Consider the following 26,357-nt stretch of genomic DNA (forward strand, 5'->3'; position numbering starts at 1 on the left):
CATCAAGGAAAAGGTGGCTAGTGTAGAATGGTGTGAACATTCTAGGGAGGCACTGTACTCGAAATTGAAACTTTCTGAGGCAAGCATCATAGGGCAGAGTGAAGCTTGCAGGCTCAATAAAGCAAAATAGCCTGTGGTACAGAGAGCCATTCAGAGGAACTGGCCTTCACCAAAAGAAAAAATAACTATGAAAGGAACTGAGTAACTTTTGTGCACATACGCCAAGTCATTTAAAAGAAACTTTGAAGGAGCAACCAGACTTTAGGAACTGAGAAAAAAAATTCACATTGATACTAGACAGTGCAGAGTTATTTATGTATGACATTAGAATGATATCAGAAGGCCTTGAGGTGTCCAATGCCTTGCTTGACAGTGCTGGGTGTATTTTAGGATGTAGGCCAAATGACAGCCGTAGTTCGGTCGACATGCCTATTGTCATTTTTTAAAATACACTTTTTCTGACATTTTTTTTTCTTTTTGGCTGATAGTGTGTCTTATCACAACTGGCCCAGCATTTGCTGTGGCTATATCCAGCCAAAGCAATGTATTTTACCAGGAAACAGGCTAGCTAAAATAGTTTCTGTGATCAAAATGATTTTTGACTAGCAGTGGTTAATGGCATTTTATTCTGACCTGATATGAAATGTGCACTGCAAACATGGGCACTGTCTGGCTGAGTTGTACCTCAGTCTACAGAACACAAAAATTGACAACATGGTCATGGTATTTAATATACTGTACAATCCTGCCAAGTTGTAGGCATCTATGCTTCTAGCTCTCCTTTGGAATACATGCTCGGTTACTCAACCAGATTCACATATGTTTGTCAGGCCACAGAAGGTCTGGCCACTGACCCACTGACTGGATGGCAGTGAATATGGATTTGGCAAGTTAGTGTCATTTCGGAGAGTTTGTTCATGTAGCATCCTGAGTCTTGCGCAGGTAAATAACTAAAGATATTGGAGCAGATGTATCAATGATCAATAATCACTGCAACTTTATTAGTCATTCAAAATGAGCCTGGTGTTTGCTAGCACAAGAAACCAGGGTCTGTATTCTGCATTCTGCTTCCCCGGACTTCAGGGTGATTGGAAACTTCACGCTATTTGTCTGAAAGTAGTGGCAGCAGACTACTGAAAGTCAACATAATATCAATGGCCACACAAGCAGTTTGAAGTATACCCTTTATTTAGTACAAGACAGATCTTTTGATAGACAGAGTAACACAGATTTTTCTTTTACATTTTAAATAGGAAACATACTATCTTTACTAGGTCAATTGTTACATTAACATAAATACAAGAGTCACCATAATTAAAATAAAATGTTAATAGTTTACATTTACATATCAGAGATTGCCATTGAGTTATGTTTTCTGGAACCCATTCAAAACAGTTAAGTGATATACATAGTTGTAAACATCATTGTTAAATTATTTAATATAGTACAATTAAAAGGACACAAAGAAAAATATTTTCTACTGTTTATGTATTTTAAATCTACATTAACATACAAAAACTTGCTTCACAAAGCTTCAACGTTACAGCATGGCATTCATGTTCCATTTGAACTGATCCCGTCTCAAATTGGTGCGGTATTTGAATCGCTGTTTACACAGCTGTGGCGCAAGACGGTATGTAGACTGCTATGCAAGTAGTGCCCCATAAAGCCAAAAAAATATTTAAAATGAAAGCCAGCTATAATTGGAATTTATCCTCAATGTTAACTCGGTTTCATTCTTCGTAAAAAATGATTTGGCGAGTACAGCGATCGTTAAATGAACCCATCTGTGTTACTTGGCTGTGTGTGGCAATACAAGTTATATATGCATTTAAATGGGAGTCAAGTTAACCCATAAGAACCCGGACCCATTTCTCCTTAAAGGAAAATTATGAGGGATATAAAACAGACCAAATGGACCACATGGAACACATTTCTTAAATTGTTTTTTGAAATAATACCCCCCACCCCCATGTCACTTAGGGACTTCATGATTTAAAGTCAAGGACAAAGCTGTATAAGTAACTTTCCAGAATATTTAAAGTGTTTGTGCCACCTGTGTCACCGTGGGTTCTTATAGGTTACGGACAAACTGAACCTGACTGAACCGTGAGCAATGTGTGGCTCTCGAAGGGAAATACACTGTAGTCTCTGGACTGAGGTGGGCTTCAAATCTGCCATTTGACACATCATAAACTAAATAGTTATAGCAAAACAGAAAAAAGCATGGATCTGCTTTGTCATCCTACTCTACAAGAAGGCAGCAAAGATACTTTTTTTTTCTTTCTTTTTTTTCTTTTTTTTTCACAACATTTTTGTCTTCTGGAAAAGTAACACCCATTCCCGGCGGCGTAACTGTGTAAAATTCCATGGCGGCCCGTAAAGTGATATCTGGGCCGTTGCCTGTGTGAGAAACACAGATTTCACTAAGCGCCACGTCAGTAAAAAATCTCCCCCGGAGGGGAGGTGGTGGAGACAGTCAGGGCTCGGGTTACACCCTCATAGATTTGAGGGGGAAAAAAGAGAAGAGGAAATGAATCCAGTCCCTGGGCTTTTATGAGCAAGGTGCTGAAATAACACACTCAGAAGGAAAAAAAAACTATCGCCCTGGATACGTCTACTTATTCTAGCTGATATGTAACTTGGCAACAGTTGATGTTGGCTTTAATTTTGAAGGTACAAGGTTGGGGAAAAGTCAATGATTTTTCTTTTTTTTGCAGTTCTAATACCTTTTCTCCGCATGCAGTATGAAAAATGTCTGGATAAGTTGATTGGAGGTGGACACTCTGTGGCAACCGTTGGTCACAAGTATCTGCGACACTGAGAAGCACGCTCACACTTAATTTCCTGACCAGTGAATAATGGTAACAGAGAATGTGGTGTGGCTCAGCACAAATTAAACAATAAGAACAATTCAGTTTCTGTCATTTTGCCTCCTTATGACACCAAATTGCCCACTGGGTTCTGTCTGGCAACAGAGACGGTGTCCCAGTGGAATCTTTCAGAGAAACTCTTGCAGATCTGCAGATGTACGCTTTAACCTTTCCTCCTATCTCACAGCAAAGATGCACGAAGAAGAGGATGTCACAGGGAGAAGGGTATGTGCCACGCAGCTGCAGGGAAGGAGTCAGGCCAGCAGTGTCGGTGTTCGGACATCAGCTTTTAGTGAGGAACCCCCCTCCTCCAACCACACCACTCTCTCTAGCCCTGCTCCATCACTTCTTCGGTGGGAGGTGCAGCTTTCCAATGGTGTCTCTCTTCAGAAACTTCTTGTTTTCGATCTCACTGAGAGAGAGAGAGACAGAGCACCGGGACGGGTTCTCCCTTCTTTGCAGGATGCTTTCCTTTATGGCGTCCTTGATTACCTGGAGGATGACCACAAGGCTACCTTCATCGCAGACCATAGAATTTAACACAATAGTACTCAAGTAATGCATCTTGATCAAGCTGAGGGCATCTGCACTAAAGTATACTGGTACAAAGCACTGCCCCTTATCAGGTTACCAGTTTTCTCACTAGTTCATTTACAGCACAGAGCTTGTGCACAATATTACTCCACAATGCTGCCCCAGAGCCTGGGGCAATTTCAGATTAATTCAATTTAAATTGAATTTCGGCGGTGAATGTAACACTCTCAATATACAGTAGTATGAACCACACCAGATATTGCAATAAGCTACGTAGTACACTGAATGGAGTTCAGAAACAGGAAGCTTACACTCAGGATTCTCACATGCATGAAGTAGAACCTAGAATGGTTCAAACTACTATGCATTGGGAGCACTCTTTCCATCCTTGTGTTCTATTGGAGGACAGCAACCATTAACGCAAAGTGACTGACACTGACCTCAATGTTGTTGAGGGTGTTGAACTCCATCAGATCGTGCAGCTGGGTGAATGCTTTGTTGGAGTACTGGAAGTTGAACGTGGAGTATGGAGTCTCTGGGTCATCGAAAATGTCAAAGTCGCTGAACTCCCGCTCCTTTTCAGTCTCCCGAGGCACTCCTAGAAAGACAGACAGGAGAGCTTTTTGAAACCTTGGCTTGTCTCAGATGAAGGAACGTACAAAACATTATGTATTCTTATAAAATTATCATTTTTATGCTTTTCTTCTCTGCATTGCATTTGCAATGGGCAGTCATGTTGTCTACATTTATGCTCATACTACATTCGCTCATGGAGAGTGTAGACAAGCACACTCTCCTCCAATGAAAGCGAAGCCCGCAAGCCATGCTTGCACAGACATGAGTCAGAGGAAGACAGTTCACGTGCAGCTTTACTAAACAGATCACAGGTACCAGATCAACCAACAGGGGTTAGCTAGAGATGTGGATCCCAATGGACTGAACCCTGGGCGACGCTACTGCTAATTATGTGCTGCACTGCAGGGCTACTGGCCTCAGTCGCCACAGACACAATCAGGATTTGATTCATCTGGACCACTAGAACAGTGCCTTAAAATGATTTCATTTTTAAATTAAATGACATACAGTTTAGTAAACCTTTTCAGTCATCATTGTATCTCCAATTCATTTTTAATATATTACATAAATTATGCCTTACTGTATAGTACACCTTACTGTATAGTGTATGTTAAGTGAACTACTATTCTTTTACCCACCACTCTTTTACTCACTAGGACTGGCTATGCTAGCTTAGGCCCAAAACATATGGCTGGCTGCCTAATATCACTTGCCAAGCTTAGCTTGACTATCCACATTCTAGATGCCAGCACATGAGCATTCAAATGTTAAGGGCATCCAGACTAAACTCAATCAAAAGGCTCACTCTGTATTCCAGCACACTGGTGACTGGAATTTTAACCCAGAAGTAATGTGCTGATAAAATTTACTGGATTCAACCTGACCACCATTGAAAAAAAAGAAAAAAAAATACTAGCAGGAATGTGGTCTGATGATAAGAAGCACAGTTGAAGGCGAGAGACCATAACGTCTTGGTGAGAGAGAGGAGGAGGGCAAGCTTCGAGGTGATGAACGACATGTTTGCACACACAGTTATCGCAGCTCCGAGAGTGAGATGCAAGGACGGACTCTTAACTCTGCTCGTACAATAATTTTGTAACCCGCATAGCTACGGTGCTCGGAATAGATTAAGGATTCAAACAGTGGAGCGTAAAATCCTTTCCTGATAAAAAGACAGCGTCATAACACTCTATCCTTATCTCAAAGCGACAGTCAGAAGATTAAAGTAAAACCATAAAGCCCGCGTCTTCTGTTATTGGGGAATTGCATGACATGTGGTTTGGGAAGCCTAAACACAAGGCAGCAGAGTAATCGCTTTTGGACCACTGGCAGTGCAACCCTGAGAGTTAAGAAACCATTTCTACGCTTGATCTATGCAGTCTTTTTTCTGTTGCGTCATTCACTGAACACGCTTCCTCATACCAGGTGCTTTGAAGTTCCTGAAGTTGATGTTGGCCAGCACGAAGTGGATGATGGTGGGGCAGTTCTTATCACCCTTCCTAGGCTTGAAGACATAGCACTCCTTCAGACCCTCTCTGTCAAACACTCTGGGGTCAATCTTTGGGAAAGCCAGCTTATTCATCCGTGCCCACTTCTCAGCCAGCAGCAGCTCCTGAAAACAGAACGCAGTCGCAGATAAAAAAAAAGGCAAACAAAAAAAACAAAAGGATATTTACACATGAAAAATAATTGTCCCTTTTTGCCTGCTGTACTGTGTAGGGTGACCAGATGACAAGAATCGAGAGACAGGGTTGGGAAATGTATGTGGTGATCAACAGCATTTTTTTGTGCTGCAGTTTCATGTTTTGAAAATGTTAAACTGCATGACACAATGTAGAAAACTGGAAATGTTTAGGCCTATTCTGTCAATAAAATATATAAATTTAAGGCTGTGACCCCAAATATCTATTTTGAGTTTCTTGTGGCTGCCAGCTTGTCCCCCCTTGGTCTCCAGCTCCCTGTCATAGTGTGAGAAACTGAAGAGACAAGATTCGTACTAGTAATATCAAGACTATCTAGACTCAGACAGTGAGTGCTTCTGTTTATGTGTTCCCAATGCAACACTAATTTTTTTTGTTAATGTGGAGATGAATCACTCCACATTAACAAAACAAAAATCATGCATACATATATTAGCACTTTCAGTAACATTTTACAATAAGGTCACATGAATTGCCATTAACTAACGTAGTTGTTGTAACTACAAACTACTAAAAAGGTAATCTGTACAGCTTTGTTAATGTATTTGTACGTCATTAATTCATGTTAACAACTACATTAGTCAATGCCAATTCATGTGACCTTATTGTAAATTGTTACTGCACTTTGGTATACTGCATGTGACTTGTAACATGAAATTTGTGTTGTTATTTTGAATCACGCACTGGATCTTATATTTTCAATTATATTGTGCAATATTTTTTAAATAAAGACATAGAAAACCTGATTCTAACTTCTCTGTTCTGAGCTTGTGAGAATCGGACATATTTGAGCCACAAAAAAAATGCATGCAATGCAACTTCCTCTCTTAGAAGATCTTGGGTGGATAACAGTATGGTGTGCAAACGCGCTTGCTTTTTAAAGTCGCAGGGGATAGCAGACGCAGGAGCGGGGCTGTTTGCACCTTGAAGGGTGGGCTGGAGTCGCTGGGCCGAGCGGAGAAGTCGAAGGAGATGATGAGGTCCACGCCCCTCTGCGGCCGCAGGATCAGGGGGTACGGGAGGTTATACGTCAGGCCGCTGTCCACCACGTGGATCTTTTTGCTCTTCACGTCCAGAGGCTCGTAAATGCGGTCAAACTCATCCGGGTCTGAAGAACGCAGCCATCACCACAAAGATATTTTAAAACGGGCTTGTTCCGCTGTGTCTGCTGAACCACAGAATCCCTACAGCAACCAGATGGCGCGCTCCTGCACTTCTTTCTGCTCTTACTACAGGAGGAGTTAATGTTGCCATACTGCAATTTATGAGCAATCACAAAGATTTGGCAGAATGCTAAAATGCAACCCAATAAACCTGGAAATGAACACACGTAAAAAGCCTTCCTGCAACAGACTACAATGGAAGACAAACGCAACCCGTGTGTAAATGAAAGGATACAGGTCTAACATGACGCTAAGCTAATCGTCAGTACTGTTAATTCCCCTCTGTGTTTCCCGTAACTCTAATATGTTTTCTTAACCATTCGACGCAAGTCATTCCTTCCTTCTGTAGTGGCATAAAGATGCCGCTGAAGCCCTGAGCCCCTTATCTTACTTGCTCACACTGTAAAGGAAGTCAGCTCTTTCGACTTAGGAAATTGTGACGGCAGAGTATCTGCCTATTCTGTTTTCATTGCGTGATTGGCCACTGTTTGCTTACGGCCAGGCACTGACGGGCCAGGCGTAAGGGTGGGGGACGCTAAAGGTTCGGACTCTGACCTGTGACCGCGTCCACATCCTCCTCCACTGAAGTCTGGAACATCAGGCCGCCGAACGGCGAGAAGGGGAGGGAGGTGTTGAGGTTGAGGCCCAGCATGAAGTTGTGCACCTTCCCGGCCCGCCCCTCGCGGGTGTTGAAGATGGTGGAGTCTCCCACCAGGGAGGTGAACATGCGTTGCGCCCAGCTGGCCTGAGCGTGCCGCTGGAACTCCTCCTCCCCTTCTACATTCTCCGTGCCCGCTGAGAGAGGAGGGGGGAGTGTCACTCACGCACCGACACATAAACACAGAAGAACATACAAATGCACACATCTAGACACACACACACAAAGGTACTATCACAGAAAAATATACACCCACATACGCACACAAATAGAGACACGTGCAGGTGCTATCACAGAAGTACACGCACATGCACATATACGCACGCACATACACACATGCATGCACGCACACGCGCTAACACAAAGGTACACGTGAATATACATGCACAACTAGACAATCACATACATGCACATGCACACAGACACATACACATATTATTGCCCCTTTTGAAGCTGTATCGCTGATGACAGTGCACAGTGTGGTGTTACTGAAGGAGATACACACATCACATTCACTGCCACTGCACTGCAATGCAATGCAATGCAGCACTGTCTACTGACAGCTCACACAGAGACCGGAGAATTTTCCTGAGTTCACCTTTGCGCGGCTCCTCATCGTTGTCATGGTTGTCCGCTCCTACGATGTGCTCTGGCTTTATCTGTTCTGCAAACAAACAGACACAAGGACATTTATGAAAATACCCAACAATTTACATGTTCTAAAAAAGATGTCACATGACCTGTGCCTCTATAAATAGCAAGAGATTTTTCTGCGCAGCATAGATTAGTTGGTGGGTAGAAGAGTGTAAAGAAGCAGTGACAGGCAGAATTTGCCTTGAAGGACGCATGCTAGTCTGTGTGCTCTAGGACTGACAACCTGGGAGACAAGGTAGAAGGCGCTCAACTGCCTGGCCTGTCTTACCCAGATCCTCCTCCATGGTGCACCCTCCTGAGCCCGTGTTCTTGACTGCCAGAACTCGGTTGAAGAGGATGGAGAAAGCACTGCCCCACACCCCTGCAAAAAAACATCAACCACAGCTTTTGGTCAAACATCTATTCTCAGATAGCGAGCCTTATGCTCTGCTCTTGATTCATTTGCATGTTCCAAAAGATCTACCGTCCTGAAGGTTTTCATTGCAACACTAATTTGGCACGCCTGATTCTACTAATAAGCAGCTCATCAAGATATCTAGCTGTTAAATGAGCTGTGCTTTGTTAAGGCTGGAGTGAAAACCTACAGGACAATAGATATCCAAGAACGGGGTTGGGTAGCCCTGCCGTAAGGCCATCACTAGCCAAATGAATAACCCTACACGCGAAGTAAAACCTGTTGCCACTAATATTGTACCATTTTTTCTCTCATTTTCCATTTTCCACACTACACACCACATTACTATAGGACAAGTTAACATAGCAGAAACCTAGGAACCATGGCTGAATTAAACCTACCCACAGCAGATTCCTAACACCTCTGGCCTACTGTCATGTATGTTACTAAAGGACAATGAGACAACTTTTCAGAAGTTTATATTGCATGTTTTGTGCTAAAACGAATAAAGTTGTATTAATATGTAGTAATAATGATTAGGAAAAAGTGATATGACCCCTTAACTCCTTATCCCATTGTTCATTTCTGTGCTGTGTTTTTAAAGGTGACGTACGTCCTCTGCGTGATTTTATCACAGCCTCTCCTTTTTTTCTCGACACCTACCGCCATGAACACCAGAGGCCATAATGCACACCCACGCTTCCGTCAGATGTGGGGTGGTTTCGGTGGGGTGCGTGTTCAATCACATGTTTCCTGTCAGTTAATGACAGGCCAAATTCCTCTATGGTATCATCACCCGATCACTGGAAAATTGGTCACAGCAGGTGTTGCACATCTTCAAACTATGTGGATGTGATAGTTGATTCATCTGGGTCTGCTATCAGTCTTTTCGATGGTGTAAAGATCAGTGGTCTGACCTGTTGTGCACTCACTGCTGGTGAACAAGGAAGCAATGTCCCAGGGTAAAGACCCTTGTGGCGTGGCAACGACCCATGAGAAAGCGCAGACAGTGGGCTTACCCATGAGGAAATGCAGGGGGTTCTCCTCATACTTCTTCACCACGCTACCCATGAAGAACTTGCTCCCAAAGAGGTCAGGGGTCATGAAAGTGCCATATTTTGCCATTCCTATCTCATACGGGCTGAACTCCACCCAATCTATCATTTACAACAGACAAAACAGAAAAGCACAAAGCATTAAGCCAGAGCAATCACCACAATCAACAAATGCAATCCCAACAATAACTGTGAATGGGAGTTTTCCGTACAATTGGAATCCATCCATCCTTTAGAAACCTGGTCAGGGTCATGGCGGGGTGGGGCTGGAGCCTATCCCAGCACACATTGGGCGAGAGGCGGGAATAAACCCTGGACAGGTCGGCAATCAATCACAGGGCACACACACACCATTCACTCACACACTCATACCTATGTCCAATTTAGACTCTCCAGTTAGCATAACCTGCATGTCTTTAGACTGTGGGAAAAAACTGGAGTACCCCAAGGAAACCCACACAGACGAGGGGAGAACATAAAAACTGCACACAGGATTCAAACCCAAGTCCGTGACGCCCCTGACCTTTTAATGAAGATTTTTAGAATTTTTCAAAGGGCTGTTAAAGCATTACAGCAAATATCTAATATTTCCCGCTATTGAGAGACAGGTGGATGGTAGAGACTCCAGCTTGATGAGTTTGGAGCAATAAGCAATAGAGGAAACACACATTCCACCCAAGCAGGCTTAATTACTGTACCTCTCACAGTAATGACAGATGAACAATTAAGAGCAAATTCATTCCAAGCCAGTACACTGTGTTGCTCTGAGAAACAGGAGTAGTCCAGCCCCTCTACATTAGCTACTGCTGGTATGTTATTTATCTTTGAGTTAAAGTGATACAGACAAATGTTTTCAGGGACGTACTGACACAGGAGCAATACTTCAACATGGCCCTGGTATTCACAACAGGTAAAGATCTGCCTTGCCGGCAGTTCACTGCACACAGGAAGAAATGGACTTGTTGCGGAAAGTCAAATGGCTGCCGAGCGAAAACGCATTGGCCCAAAAGTGAGGCCAAAAAACATGTGAAGGGGATACTTAAACACTGTGAAACTGACGACCTCAGTCTTCACACATTCTTCACACTGCATAGCAAAGAACAGCACATTTTATTAAAGATATTTGGTACAAGTTCTAAGCACAGCCAATGTGACCTCTGGCTTTATCCTAACCTTATGGTGACTGGCAGCCCAGCTAGGTGATGCATAACTGAATAATGAATATCAATGCAAAATATTTAACATAACCTATTCATGTTCTCTGTGACAAACCAAACTACATACACTGTTGGTTAGAAATACTCTGGACTACTTATTTTAATAATCATTCATAATTTTAGGCAGTAGCCTATTGTATGTTTTTTCACGTTTCATACCACATTATGTGCCGTGACAACATTCATTATGGAACCACATCAGAGAGGAAGTCAATCATTACACTTGGGGTTTCTGGCAAACATTTGCCTGTTTCCCAGGTATGCAAATGTACACAAATCCCACTCATAAACAGAATGCGTATTTCTGTGGGAGATAAGCACAAACCTCACACAGGAAACATGTCTGACGGGTCAGCTAAAGGACTGTGCCCTACATGGGGGACACTGTGTCAGCCAAAGCGTGTTTTTCTGCACGTTGGCAACTTTATAAGAAATTAAAGAAACTTTTACCCACCACCCCCTCCTCTGACTGCAAATGTCAGAATGATACTAGAAGCTTCTATAGATCTAATCACCTTCCATGTATGGTACTTCCTGTTGTGGGCAGTGATAAATGAATAAAAAAAGCAACAATCTTATTATCTCTCAGAGGGAGGAGCCATCTTATTTGTGGTAGAATGGGGCAGTTCCCCTTCTAAAGGCGCTTAGTCACAGATGAGTTCAAATCTTCAAAAATTCAAAGAGCCCTGTGTCATATTTGAACAGTGCCAAGACAAGCTCAGAAAGGACTCTCCCCTTAGCATATGACCGCAAGCCTTCACCCAGTTTTCTCAGGTTAGATAAAATAAAGTCCCTGAAACATGTCGCAAGCAGAATGCCTTGCAAATGTTCTTCACGTTGGGGTGAGTGCTTGTCTCTAAATGCATCTCGAAAAGCGATTACTTAGGTTAAAAAGACATGTAAAAACACAGGGAAAGTATTTGGTTGGACGTACAAAGTGTACGTCACTGTCAGGGGTTATTTTCACAAATTTACCCGCTGTGAGTTTCAGATCCTATTCAGAGAGACTAGACATGACACATGGCAGATGTAAAGTTCACTTTTAAATAAAGGACCGGCTCAGAATACCAACAGACAGAGCAAAGAGAAGAGACCTAAACGGCAAAAGCCCCCCCCCCCCCCCCATACCTGCAAACATCAGCTCAGAGACGTCGGGTTTGACATGGAGACAGGTGAACAGCGGCAAAGGACTCTGTCCCTCGTTCACCTTCTCCTGCATCTTGCTCAGCTTGGAGTTCATGCGCTGGAACGCAAGGGAAAACACAGAAAAGGGTAAGCCGTTTGGAAAATTTAAAGCTATTGGGCGGTGATGAGGGCACTTGGCCTGCAAGCAGAATGCTGCTGGCTTCTGTCTGAAACAGGGCAGAGCATAGCGTAATGCACGTCGCTCCCACAAGAATGCAAGGAAGCGTAATGAGAAAAACAGGCTATTCAACCCCTCTGAGTTCATCCTTTCACCTGTAGTTACTGTAAGGAAACATCCTGCACTATATTAAGTGTGGCCTTGAACACCCAAACTGAAGGCCTTTTGCAGCACTGAGTATAAGAGCAATGCTAAGTTATCACATACATTAAAGGAGTACCATGGTGATTTTCACACTTTCTCGGTTTTATGTGCTATTTGCACAAGAGGCATTGAAGAAACACAATGAGCAAAGTATTAAATATGTCCGTTCTGTATTTTTGGAGAAATATGCGTTTTAAATTCATCGTCCTATTTTCAACCGGTTGAGAAAGTTGTCATTTTGCTACGTCACGAATACAGTAACCACTCCCATTTCCACGCCCCGTAAAGAAATCTGACAGGACACACCGTTCTGCTGTTCAGACAATGCAAATATTTGACTAACGTTAGGTTCACTTAAATTAGAGTGCCTTTAGATTATTTCTGGTTATATTCATTTAGCTAGCTAGCTAACGTTAGCTAGCTAGGAGGTTTGCTTTCATAAGGCAATGTTATCGATAACGTTAGCTTGCTAGTTTGCTTTTATGAGGACGTTAGAGTTGTGCTTTTATCTTAACTTGCCTAGCTAGATAGCAAAAATTATAATTGGATATAAGTCAACGTCCTTACCTTAGCTATCTACCGATACTTGATATACTAGGCCTACTAAGCTAGCTAGCTTGTGAAAATTCAGTCTCCCAAAGAGAGCGCGTATCATGAGAGTAGCTATGGTAACAGGGCACGGTCTGTCAATCATAGCTAACTGACAGTTCTCATTACCACGCCCAGACGGTTCGGGTGAATTTTTATCGTGGGAAATTTAGGCTTAGAAAAATACGTTTTTAAGTACATTGAAATGACTGAAGAATAAAAAAATTATGCACATTTGTTTTGTTGTTGCCTGAAGACAACTGGGAAGTGTCACGTTCAACCACCATGGTACTCCTTTAATAATGAATTCCCTGTGTGAAAGGGCTCTCATCATAACCAGTCTGATATCCACACTGACATTCAGTGCAAAGAATACATCATACTACAGACGTTCTAACTCAAATTGTGAAAAACCATCACAAGCCCATATAGGTCATTGCAATCATTACAATCAGGTTTCTGCTAGGTCTCCTGATAAGCCTGATACACGTAAAGCATAAGTCATTCCATATTGAGCTTAGCTGAAATACTTCCTCATATCAGTGAAAGATTTACCAGCATGCAGGATATTTTATTGTCTCCCCAGGTTTGAATAAGAAGCAGTGTTGGGGAGAACACAGGAACTGCCGCAGGGGCCGAGTTTCAATTTCAACCTGAAATTATGGGCCGAAGCAGCTACAAACAGTAAAAGGAAATAAAACTCCAGCTGGAGGCCTTGTAATATGTCTTCACTTGTTCTTTTGATATCCCACATTTGATCATTTTGAAACTACACTGCCACTGCTGTGGCAAAGCAGAGATTTTCATTTTATTTGTGCCCCAAATCCACAAGACGTAGGTTATATTCATTTTAGAGTATACACATGATTCATATTGTCTTAAACAACTCCGTAAACTACTGTATGTTCCAATGTAATGCCCCACTTTGGATTTAAACTAGCAACCTCTCACTTGCAAGCAAAGGTGAGCCGTGGGAGTTGAAACAGGCCCCAATGTGCAGTGGGGCCCCAAACGGCCACGAGAATTTAAAAAAAATGTTAAGATTTAAATTTTAGAAGGTTTCCCTAAAAACAGCCATGCATTTGCCATTCACGGCTCTGTCATAGCACAATTGGGTACTTTCCTGAACTTCCATAGGAAGAAACATTTTAGGTTAGTCTGATGCAAGCATAGCACCAACAGGTCTCCGAAATCTTTGCTGTATGATGTATGTTTGTAAGCTTTTTTAAATTAATAAAAAGATTTTACAGCAATGGAAACACATAGCCTACATGACGTTTAATGTTTGTTTTTTGAAACACGGTTTTCCAAAATTCTGGTTGTGAATCCTTCAAAGAACAAACACTTTCCAGTTTTTTTTTGTGAATACGGTTCAGAGTTTACTTCTTAAGCTTTTGGTGAAGGTGAAATTCCAGCATTAGGCCCATACAGGCAAGTGGCTGGTGGACCAGCGGTGAAAGGAGAGGGTCTCATGATAGAACTTTGACAGATGGACCACAGAATGTCTCTGCTTGCAAGACCAGTTCCCTGACCACAACACCGTGAAGCGGCCACTAGACTTTGGTAGTCTTGCTCCCTCACCACTGGTGCCACCAGTACCCTTATCTGCCACAGGTTCTGTATACAGCACCCCACTGTATGTGGACATCTCCCCAAAGAGCATTCGACCTGCACTTACACCACAGCGGTGACCATGGCATAGCAGCTGCCTGATTAGATACCAGCAGAGGAAACCCACGCGGTGGACAGATAGGGCACACGCAAACGCGCTAGCGCAGATAATGTACGCCGCAGCAGTGACTCAGAGAATACCAAATTTCACCGTTCGCCATTTTCCAAGCTCTTGTTATGCATAATATTATCCCGCTTGTTAGTTCCTTTCTATTGGAATGTCACTGCTGCTTGACTGTTGCGTAAGCATTTTAATGAGTGACACAACAATGGGTGATTAGTGTAATGTAAGTAGGTCAGGGGACTGGGGGTGCTGGGGAGTGTGGTGGGGGAGGGATTTTGGGGGAGGAGAAGGTGGCATCTCTCACCCCAGGGATCAGTGTCTCCCCAATTAGCATGCCGAAGATGTCGGTAAAGGTGACGGGCTGGCCGCCGGCCTTCTTGGTCCACAGGGACTTGATGTACTGCTTGATGTGCTGGGGCATGAGCAGCCGAAGCGGGTTGCTGCTCACGCTGTTCATCAGCTCCTGGTTGATCTCCCGGGGGCCCTTGTTGGGGAAGTCTGGGTGGGAGTACAGCATCGACATGTACCTGAAGCCCGACCCCCCAGCCCCCCACAGGGACAGAGAGAGACATCGTTAGCCCCTGCAATTCGTCCTTCCCACCACCCCCTCTTCCCACGCAAAGGAGGCATATGGTGGTGGGTTCGTCCCAACAAATCAACTGACCCCACCACCTCCGTTTCGCCTGCTTGTGTCAGACAGCGCCACATCTCATTTTTACAAGCAAGAAGATTCTCACTTCCGTCCTACTAGCTTCAATACTTCTGAAAGAGGAATTTACTTTACGTCATAAATCAGAACACTTCAATATGTTGCCCAGTAAATAAACAGTGTGACAATTCTTCACTTCCAACTGTTTAAAAAGGGTAAGCAGGGCTGCTCTCAGAATTACAAAAAAATGACCGATATCATACATATTGCTAATCTGAGCTTTAAATTAGAGTTCTGAGGTACAATACAGTAAATACATATGCAAGAAAAAGAGTGTAGCTGCACACATCAAACAAACAATTAGTCAACGCTTCAAGCAAAGCTCCTTTAGAAATTCTGTGATCCAACTATACACTTCTGCTGAGTTGTACTTTCACATAAAATAAAAAATAAAAAACATTTAAAGGGTGCTTGCTCTGCCAGTGGGTTGGATTACGGCTGTCCTATGAGAAAAGCAATCACAAGCACCCGGGACCTAGGGACCGGGGCCACACCTCGGCCCCAGCATTACACTCACCAGGTGGATCCTGATAGCCCAGCGATGTATGTGGCGCAGTCCAGGACTCCAGACTCGTACAGGGCCTTCATCACCCCAGAGAATCCCACCATGGCCCGAAAGCCTCCCCCTGATCCTACGATGGCGATCACAGGCACCTGTGCACACACACAGGGGAGATAGGACACGCTCATACACAAACGCTCACATACACGTTCACAAATACACACAAACAAACATAAGGGAGAAGGTATGCATACAGAAACATGTGCATACTCTTACATCTGTCTTCAATGATAAGTATCTTCCTGAGTCCTCTCAAGCCTAATGAACTGAACAATCACAAAGCCACTGCCTGGCTGGTGGCTTAGATAACAGTCCAGTGCACCCTAATAACATTCTGTAGGGTTATTATATGGCTGGCTGAATGGCTCTGTTAACAGTATGTTCGTTTACATAACTGCTGAATCCTGCATTTTTGCATGAGGCCATGAACAGCCAAGCTTGTGCTCACCCCCCAAAACAAGACTGCACTGCCAAAAATGCTTACACAGTCACCCTTCTGTCAGGAATGAGCACCATCCAAACACAGTCCAATTAGTGGACCCCAGCTTCACCAGAAAGATAATGAGGAGTCCTTCACTCCTGCTGGGCTGCACATTGGGTCATACGCATAAGTACACACACATATATTTACACTTTGGTTTCACTGTGTAGAAATTGGAGCACGTTTCATACATGTAATTTCTACATGGTGAAACCAAATAGCATAAAAATACCTCTTAATAAAAAGCTGAGAACCTGCACATCCGCATGTGAATTGTGGATTTGATTACAAATATAAAATTGTGGCGTACAGAGCCAAATCAAGAAAAACTATGGACATCATTGTTATGGACATCAAATACATACATACATACATACATACATACATACAGCACATACAATACATACAGAAAACCTCTGTGAGCTGAGTGGTGGATGGCAAACATACCTCTTGAGGCGAGCTGGGCAGGAACTGGGCTTTCTCCATGTTCAGCAGCTTCTTGATCCCCAGCATGGTTCTGTCTCGCCGCGTCTGCCTGTACAGCTTCTCCTTGTCGCACAGTGCCATGCTGAAGCGCAGGTCGGTGGAAGAGCTGCAGACAGGCACGAGGAACCCGTCCATTTCATGTTTTTATTTCCCCCATTTTGGAGCAGCCATGAAAATTAGAAGCGAAACCAGATAGAGAGCTCACTCAGCCCACCAGTTGGGCTGTGCAGTCACTGCATTTAATTAGCGTGAATCCTGCTCAGACTGTGTATGTGGATGCAGGCACCCGATCGATAAGAGGAGCTGCTCTGGTGTTACAAGAGGGGGACAGTCATGCTGACTGAAACCCTCTCCCCCTTGGGGGTCACTATAGCCAATTATGAGCTGCCCTTTGGATCAACACTTGTATGGTCAGGATTGGAGACCATGGGCCATGGGGTTCACCATGGGGTTCATCACACAATAAGAAGCAATGTTCAGCAAGAACATTTTTGAAAACATGAAACTGGCTCTCCCTCAAGTTACAAAAATCAAGAAAAGCCCAGTTACAGTGTGGCTTTTATAACCACACTACACACTTGTAAGCTACACACGCTTGTGCTTAACAGATGCAGGGCCTGAAGCACTCAATGACCTTCATGCAGTTGGTTTGGTACCTCTATGTGAAACCAGTAGTGGGTCTGGTAGCATAAAATAGCAAAGACATTAGTAACCACAGACATTAAGGGAGAGCAGCTTCTAGGTTTAATGTGATCTGGCTGCTGGTCAAAGTAATCTGAAATAGGAAGCAGAAATGCCCAGCCCTTCATGGGAGATTTCACAATGATAATTTGAAAAATGACTGTAAAGCAGGTCCGAGAAATGACAACGGTGTGGGAAAAATCCATTTACAAACTGTTGCAGTAATATTTGCTGAGTAATGATGCAGTGGCATTTTTGTTGGAGCTGTGGTTCTGAGAGCAGGCTTTACAATGATAACAAGCCTGCATTTTAAATGCATGCCTGTTCTGATGTTACTGTATTTTCACCCCCTTTTTTAAACCAGGGACTCATTTCACAAAAGTTACAAAGCTGAGACCTGTGAGATGTGACTCTTTCTGAAAGTTTCAGATAGAAATCGCAACTGCAAGCCAAGAAACACATCGCAAAGCACGTTCATACTGTATATACACGCAGCAAATCAGCAATCGTTCTCATACCCCTGCCTCGTTTTGGCTCTGTATCAAACTTTTGCATTTGTGTCCAAAACTGTAGCACTACTCTGCTCTATGTGGGCTGGCCATGGGTGTCAGGAGCCAAAGGATATCGGGGGTGAAAAACAGGTGCTATTCTGTTTCTACTGACTCAGATTGGCACCAACTGGCACTTTTTCATATCCACACTTTAACCAAACCAGCTTTGAAACAAAAAGTTCTGAAGTTGTCATACATACCAAACTTCCAGTGTCATCTCAAGGTATACCTTGGTTGCCTAGTGAAACAATGCAAATGGTAGTTATTGTAAGACTAGTGACACACATACAGTATGTGTGAACAACTGCCAGTGATAGCAGAAGATATAACACATTGTCTCTGCCAGAGCTAGCTGACTGCTAAAGAGATAACTGTAATAATACTCCAAGTATTTGTCCCGCAAGCTTGGCTTTTCACAGTGCCTGGGTTTCTTTGCAAAAAAATGCGAAAGAATACTCCAGACTCTTACTTTGCCAATCTGGAACGGGACCAGCTCCGGCTGGCCCACTTTGATTTTGGAGATGGGATATGACGTGGTCCCCAGAGTCTCGTCCATTACGTAGTTTGCATCCATTAGGGTCAACTGCGTAGATAAAGAATGAGGCAGAACAATCACCAAATCAGATTAAGTGGAAAAAAAATGTTTCGTAAGTGCTCTGGAATGTGTCTGGTATACACTTCGTCAAACATTTAAGTCAAGAAACAGGCATCAAAATAAACATTTGTATATAAAACTAGTTACTGAGTTAAAATCTGACAGTAAAGCAGGAGTTTTTCCAGACACATAAACATGTGCATGAATACACTTGGCTAAAACGACACTTTACAAAAACTTGCATTTGGAATTTGAGTTTGTACTTCCTCAACAGCAAACCCCCAGCCGAGGGTTCATAACCTTATAAACCAGCGATCTTATTTCCTGGTCCTGGAGAGCTGCAGGGTCTGCTGGTTTTTGTGGTCACTCGGTACTTAATGCAGTCTATTATACAGTTAACTCACGTCACCTGGTTTTTTGGGTCTGAATTGGTTGCTGATGCAACAAAACCCAGGAGACACTACTGTCCAGGACCAGGAATGAAGATCATTGGTATAAACTGTACGATGTCACACTGATTCAACTGTAAGGCTTTACCTCCAGGATATTCTCCTGATTAGGGTCCAATATGAACTCAAAGGTTTCATTCCACTCCGGGTTCACATTATTGTCTATATGGCGTGTCCGTTTTCTGCTCTCTGGGGCAGTTGGGATGCACAGCTCCACATAGGGGTCTGGAGTATCCACTACACACACACGCACAAATATAAATGCACACAACCACACACAAAGATACCACAGACACAGGGACATAATATGTATGTATGTACACACAATTCAATCTATTATTAGCTGTTTTAAAGGTCACAAGGTCACACCCTTAGGTACAGCTTTGAAGAGCTTTACAAGCTGACAACTTTCATCACATAAAATCCCTATGACACACCCTGCAATTATGACACAACAGGTATAGCCTGACAGCATCCGCTTGACCTTTTGCTGCATATCAGATTACTCACAAATGTCTACGCTGCTCATTGTTTATGATTATGAATTCTGAAAAAAAAATCTCACAAGTACCTTACTGTATATTATATAGTTAATTTATGACCACAGCACACTGTGACAACATTAACAGGTGGAGGTTACGCAAAGACATTCAACCCAAATACTTACATAGGTCACCCAAAGCCCCTTTAGTGACATTCTCAGCACGCACTACGGTCACTTTGAATCTGTGTGAGTACTGGTGCTCTACCTGTAAAATACACCATGATACTATCATGTAGATTTTCCTTATTTTATCAGATGAAATGCATCAACGTACTGTCTGCTGTTTGTAATTTCCAGAGTGATAGGCTTGATAATCCAAGATATCGGCATATGTTATTGATTCTTATTCAAAGTCAGGTTGTATTTCCCAAAAGACTTTACATTAAAATTGTCCTTTGGGAAATACAACCTGAATATACAGCAACAGGGAACATGCCTGAGGAAGCAGGCTTCCAGATGCAAAGCATTATCTGGAGCAGTTATTTTCCGCAACAGCTGCAAAATATGAAACAATCCCCAAAATATGTTGCATGCAAGTGATCAGAGTTACCAGTTTCACTTTTCAAGATTTCAGTGCATTCGGTGATGCTGACATATAGGATGCACACACACACACACATACTCGTCATGCACGCTGATATGGCGAGAAGAGTGGAGTGGCGATGGTGAGCTGTGCACATAGAGGCAATTCAAGGTGTCATATTACGATATTGTCAATATCAAGTGATTCTTTGTAAATTTGAAAAGCACAGTTCATGTATGTTGTGCTTCCACAGAGAATCACAATAAGGTGCAAGTGATTAAGTTCTGTAAAGCTGCTTTGTGACAATGCCTTTTGTGAACAGCACTATACAAGTGAAAAGGTGAATTGAATTAACTGACAAAACACAGACAAGTCATATGGTTTCACATCTACATCCACTTCAGCATGCTGTCTGCACAGGGTGTGATTCACACCATATACTGTTGGCTAGCACTTGCTTTGAAAATAGCCATGAAAGCGTTGGTCTAACACTGGTCTTAAGTTTAACAACAAAAGTGGCATCTGGGAGGTTTTTACACCTTTGCTGTGGTCCACATAATATTCAAAAATATTAGCCAATGAAATACAAGATCAACCATTAAACACTGAAAATATCTGAAAAATTGTAAAATAAATAAATAAATAAATAAATCTACCATCATTACAGAGTAGATGCAGACTGATGTTTGTAAAAACACCAAGAAACAGAATCATATGTATATGTTAGGCGAATTCATCAAGCTACAGCTTTTCCCTGAGGAAGTTGAATAATAGGTGTTTTAGACTTACTATGATGTATTGATAGGGATCTATGGAAGACATTGTCCGTTGCTGGGGAGTAGCTCTTCAATGAAATCAGATAACCGGGCGTCCTTATGACAGGTAGCAGCATCCAGTGGCCCTGGGAATAGGCTATAAAACATGAAACTTAAAGTTACAATCTCGAAGATTTCAGTTTCGTTCTTTGGCGGTACCAATGGCGAGAAGCGGTAATTGCAGGTGTGTTTTTGGACCTCACTTCCCATAGATCCAACCGGATCCAACCAGTGTCGCCTGTGTGACGTCAGTCAGTTGGCACCTGGGCCACTCCAACTATAGCCGCGTTTCCACCGCAGGAACTTTACCCCGGAACTAGGAACCTTTTGAGGAACTCAGTGCGTTTCCACCGCAGGAACTAGGGTCTAAATTTAGTTCATGGGGCTTTATTTTACCCCCCAAAACGTTCCTGCTCGGGGGTAGTACTTTCCATAAGTACAGGAACCTTTTGGGTGGAGCTTGCAGCGTTGAACATTTCTGATTGGTCGAGTACTCGCAGCATTTTTTTGTATTTATTTTTGAAAATATGCAGCCGCAAACCAATTTATTTTCATAATAACTTCAATGTTATGCGGCTCAGTAGCCTAGTTTTGGTTATAGCCTGCCAACGTCTTGGAATTATAACGTGTGCTCTTCTGTTCTTTTCTTGTTTTAGTAGGCTATTCGTTTTATAAAATGCTAAGCATTCGTGCTGGGACAGCATATTACGTAGGCTACCAAAACATTCAAACGGATTAATTCGGTTGCTGAATATTTTCTTCCGGATTTTCTTTTTACACTTACTATTTACTGAATAAAAATGGTTGTTATACAAGTAACGTCGTGTACATACTCATTCATTGTCTAACATTAGGCTAACTCAAGCTGCCTTTACACTGCCGAGCCGGGTTAAAATGCTGTAGCAGACCTGGGGTAGAATTACTAAAATTAGTGATGATCAATTTCCACAAACGTCCTCTATCCACCTTTTGCTCGGTATGAACATCTTTACACTGCAGAGAAGAATTCGCGGGATTCGCTGTGGCTCGTGCTATTATGTATATCGTGCATCATCATCGTGAATGATTGTTGTGTGATATTTTTGAAACAACTGCCTTGTTGTTTCTGGTTTTGCTAGCTAAACTGTTCGAGAATAAAGCTGAGCTGGGTGTTAAATTAGCAATCAGAATAAGAATAATAAAACAAAAACAAAGGAGATTTCATCAAAAAAGGGCATCAAGGCTGAAGGAACATATGAGGAAGCGTAATAAAATAACAAAGCTAATCCATACTGCCGTATTCTTTTATTTAGTTTTCTCCGGCTTGACATCTTTACACAGAAATCAGACTCGGCTCTGCTCCACCTATACCCCGGCTTATATATTCATGAAATCGATGGCAATGTAATAACGGTAACGTTAAGGCCAGTTAAGATCAATGATTCGCAACAAGACGAAACGGTTTTAGAATGTTGCAGAGAAAATTGCAGCGGTGTGAACTGGTTAGTTGCAGAGCCTCTGAAGCCTAAGCCTCTAGGGTCTCAAAAGACCCATATTGTCAAATCGCCAAGTGCAGCTTTAGAACGTTTACAATCAGACGTCTTGGAATTCTGCAAGTTGCATCCAGTCTCGTTGCGAATCATTGATCTGAACTGGCCTTTAGTTAGCTACACTGCAACGCTGCAACAAGGTAGTATTGCATTCGAGAGACGGTTTGCGAGGTCGGCACAGGTCGGTAGCGTTTTTTCTAATCGTTAGCTGACATTAGATTGTGTTAATTACATTAGCTAGCTAGCTAATGCAACGTTACCTGATATGAGAGACGGATGCTGTGCTAAACTAATGTTGCCTTTCTTGACATGGTCCGGTAGCTAGCGTTAGCTGTGCAAATAGCTATGTAATTTAGTAACTTTGCATTGTCATCAAATTTAATACGAAATGTACATCAACAAATAATATGACCTCTCATGTTACACAAAAACTTATTAGGGTTCCATAACACCCCCCCCCCTTACCTCAGACCAAAAACTAGCCGCTCACCACAAGTGTAACACCGTGCAGCTCACTATCTATGGGCCACCTTGGTGATGTTTTTGCCGGGATTTTCGCCCACGACGACACCCAGTTCTTTAATCATAAATAATAATAATATAAATTAATATAATAATAGGCTCAATCACCATTGTGTTACCTAATTCAGCGATAGATAGTGACTTAACATACATTTATTTTAATGAAAATCTTCGAGATTATTACTTTAAGGTAAAGGAGTCAATATTCAATGATGAATAATGAATAAACAAGTTTACCTTACAGCAACCAGAGAAAGTGCATAAATAACGCACGTTGTAGCAGTCATTGTCCACGCTGTGAACACCCAACGACCTAGCGGAGTTGACGAGCAAACTGACCATTCCATAACGCGACACAAACATACATTGTGAAAGAGGTCCCAAGTGACCACGACAACCTGCACGTCGGGCAGCCACAAATGGCGCATGCGTTCCGTTTTTATTCTGTTTCTGCACGAAGGACGCTTGGTTTTAAAAGCAATAATTGTGCCTGGAACTCGTGATAATCACGGCCTTCTCAGTCCAGTTATTTTCGATATAAAGGCAACATTATATCTGTAAATATCTACTTAAACTGTACAGTGTAAACAAGAAAAGAACGAGAAATTAGATTCTGGTGTTGACAAATTATTAGCCCATATTTTACAGACAGTATTGACTGAGCAAGATGCCATTACGTGGCTTCTAAGGAGCATACTTCCGTTTTTCCTAACAACAAGATGACTATAAGAATTGACATATCAGTTAGGCCTATAGTTTATGCGATAATAAACAAACAAACAAATAAACACATAAATAAAATAATAAATGTTATTTGCACAGTTTTTTAGGTAGCGTGGTTAAATGGCATGTACAAAGAAAAAATGAACCACGATTTAAGCACCTTAAAAAAAACACTGCAGGCCAACTGACTTGTTTTATTGTTGCTGATAATAATTGGGCTACAACGCAAGAATTAGGTTCAAAACCATATGACACATTTTTGGGACAATTATTTTTAATTGAACGCAGTGCTTTTAGTTCCATCTCGTATGATAGAACTAACAACATTTAAAGTTAGTCCAACTTACATTTAGAAATACCCTACCAGTTCTTCCAACGTTACATAAGTTAGGCAAGCTAAAACTGCTTTGTTTTTCTTTCTATCCAACGACAGAATGTCTATAGATTTGTTTTAATTTAAATTTTTAAGTTTCTAAAACAACTTATTCCGCCTTTTGCATGCGAGCTAGCTATTTACAAACACCTATATTGTTCGTACCGTGTCGCTCAATCGAGGCTACCTGTGGTAGATGTCCTACGAGGGAGACATTGGATAGGATACCAACTTAGGAAATAATTCTTCAAGGTTCCCAACAGTTGAACAGAATAAAACTCTAGTGGCTAACCACCAGTATGTATTTGAAACTGTTTTAACTATTAGGATTGTGAGGAAGCAAGTCGCATAAACATACCTTGTCGATTATTCAAGTCATAAATGTAGCGTAAATCGCGTTCCTTTAGTGCAGATCTTAGCTCGAAGCGCAGATGAAATGAAAGGAGGTGCTATGTGTCTTCCTTGATAGCCGTGTACACCCTCACTTCATGCCGAGAGTAATAGGAAGTCCATTTTCAGAACGTACAGGCACTGAGGTCGATTAAAAAACTACAATCTTGCTCGCCGATTCTTAGTGAGAAACGCAGCTACAATTAATATATTTGCGGAATATTGACATTTTTATGTCTGAGTAATCTCAGAATATACTTAACATTGCCTGAACCTGTGTGTAATGCACAGTAACTTGTATGCAAAATAGATCTAGTGTTACTCATGTGTTCACCACTGTAGGTTCAATGGAATTAATGAGAAACAAAGCCACGCATTTCCTTAAGTGCAGGCTTTACAAATCTACATTCGTTCTACTTAGGACATCCAAGAAAGTCAGTGTAGCCGTGTGGAGACTCATTCGCTTCGGTCGCATACGGCGGTCTCCACGAGAGGGCGCAAAAAGCCAATTTACCAAATCGGCTACGCGCGGAATTTTTGGATTGGCGTGGGGTTTGAAATAAAATAAAATGGAGTTGTCGTGCTTCGCATTTTTCATTCTTGTTTAGAAAAACGGGTAAATATACATACAATTATTGCAGTTCCCAATAATAAAACCTAAGATCGGTTTTAATAGCCTTAATATTTATTTATTTATTGGTTTGTTTGCGATATCCCACTTGACATATAGAGACAAATTTACCCCCTGTAATTTAGCACATAGAGGTCTAGCCAAATTATTCGCCATCATAATTTGTTTCCGGTAAAGTAATGTTATTTCTCTTTTGATTTCGGCTGGAAGTGGCACCTGTGGCTTATATACCTGTGTGATTGGAGGTAAACTGAAAAGCTATCCATGTTGTAGGTGTACACACGTGGTTAAATGGTTTATTTGGATTGCTCGGTAGTTTTTCAAATAACTTTTCTCTTGGAGAAGAAAAAAGATTTCTTTCTTTCTGTGTAGTTGTGTGGCATTTTGGAAACAGCGCGATATAGCGTATCAAACCTTTACATTGCAAGTCTGTAGGCTGATATTCCTACATTTTTTCTCGTCAAGGCCGAAATTAATTTCACAAGATCAACTCTTCAGGCTTGAATAGGATTCTCAGTAATTCCGGTATGATGAGATTTGTAAATCCTGAAAGCATCTATTATGTAGGCTGCAATGCTGAACAAGGAACTGCATGTAATTGCAGTTTTACCTTTGGTTTTTCAGTCTCCTTCACTACACCTGGCCGTTTTTGTCCCCCTTATATAGCCTGCATAAATCATATGTAACATTTGTCATAAAGCGCCTGACATGTTTATAATAATAATAATAATAATAATAGGCTATTAACAATAACCATGTAGCCTACTGCTACTAATACTACTACTGCTAACAACAACAACAACAACAACAATAATAATAATAATAATAATAATAAAAACCACTCTAAGTGTCATTTTCATAATTTCATTAAATCACTTTTTTAAATATTAGAATTTCATAAGATCGCATAAAAATCAAAAGTGAATATGACTGAGGGTCCGGGATAACAGGGTTCGAAAGAGGTCAGCATAGTAGAATGAATAAAATATTCCGTTTTATTTCGTAATTTCTGAATCAAAATATGAGATCACGATTTTAGACAAATGATCCTCAATCGTTCCTCTCTCTCTTTTTTTCTTTTTTTCGTCACGTTACCAAATAACTGCTACGTAAGTGATTGGCCCATGTCTGTTCGCTTC

The 26,357-nt window shown here is 42.0% G+C and overlaps 1 protein-coding gene across 1 annotated transcript; it reads right to left on the minus strand.

Moving 5' to 3' along the window:
- Nucleotides 1-1,170: 1,170 nt before the first annotated feature.
- On the minus strand, nucleotides 1,171-24,966 carry pla2g4aa (phospholipase A2, group IVAa (cytosolic, calcium-dependent)). The gene is made up of 18 exons (XM_064338579.1): nucleotides 24,556-24,966; nucleotides 21,025-21,147; nucleotides 19,836-19,917; nucleotides 19,257-19,405; nucleotides 18,594-18,707; nucleotides 18,325-18,362; nucleotides 16,854-16,998; nucleotides 15,881-16,017; nucleotides 14,959-15,181; nucleotides 11,953-12,067; nucleotides 9,572-9,709; nucleotides 8,427-8,519; nucleotides 8,103-8,168; nucleotides 7,402-7,641; nucleotides 6,607-6,791; nucleotides 5,406-5,595; nucleotides 3,848-4,005; nucleotides 1,171-3,365 (listed from the first exon to the last, which is right to left on the minus strand). Exons 2-18 carry the CDS (start codon nucleotides 21,055-21,057, stop codon nucleotides 3,216-3,218), a joined length of 2,256 nt encoding a protein of 751 aa, XP_064194649.1. The 5' UTR covers nucleotides 21,058-21,147; nucleotides 24,556-24,966; the 3' UTR covers nucleotides 1,171-3,215.
- Between the last annotated feature and the right edge of the window lie 1,391 nt (nucleotides 24,967-26,357).

Source organism: Anguilla rostrata, chromosome 6, assembly GCF_018555375.3.
Source record: "Anguilla rostrata isolate EN2019 chromosome 6, ASM1855537v3, whole genome shotgun sequence".
NCBI classification, from domain to species: Eukaryota; Metazoa; Chordata; class Actinopteri; order Anguilliformes; family Anguillidae; genus Anguilla; species Anguilla rostrata.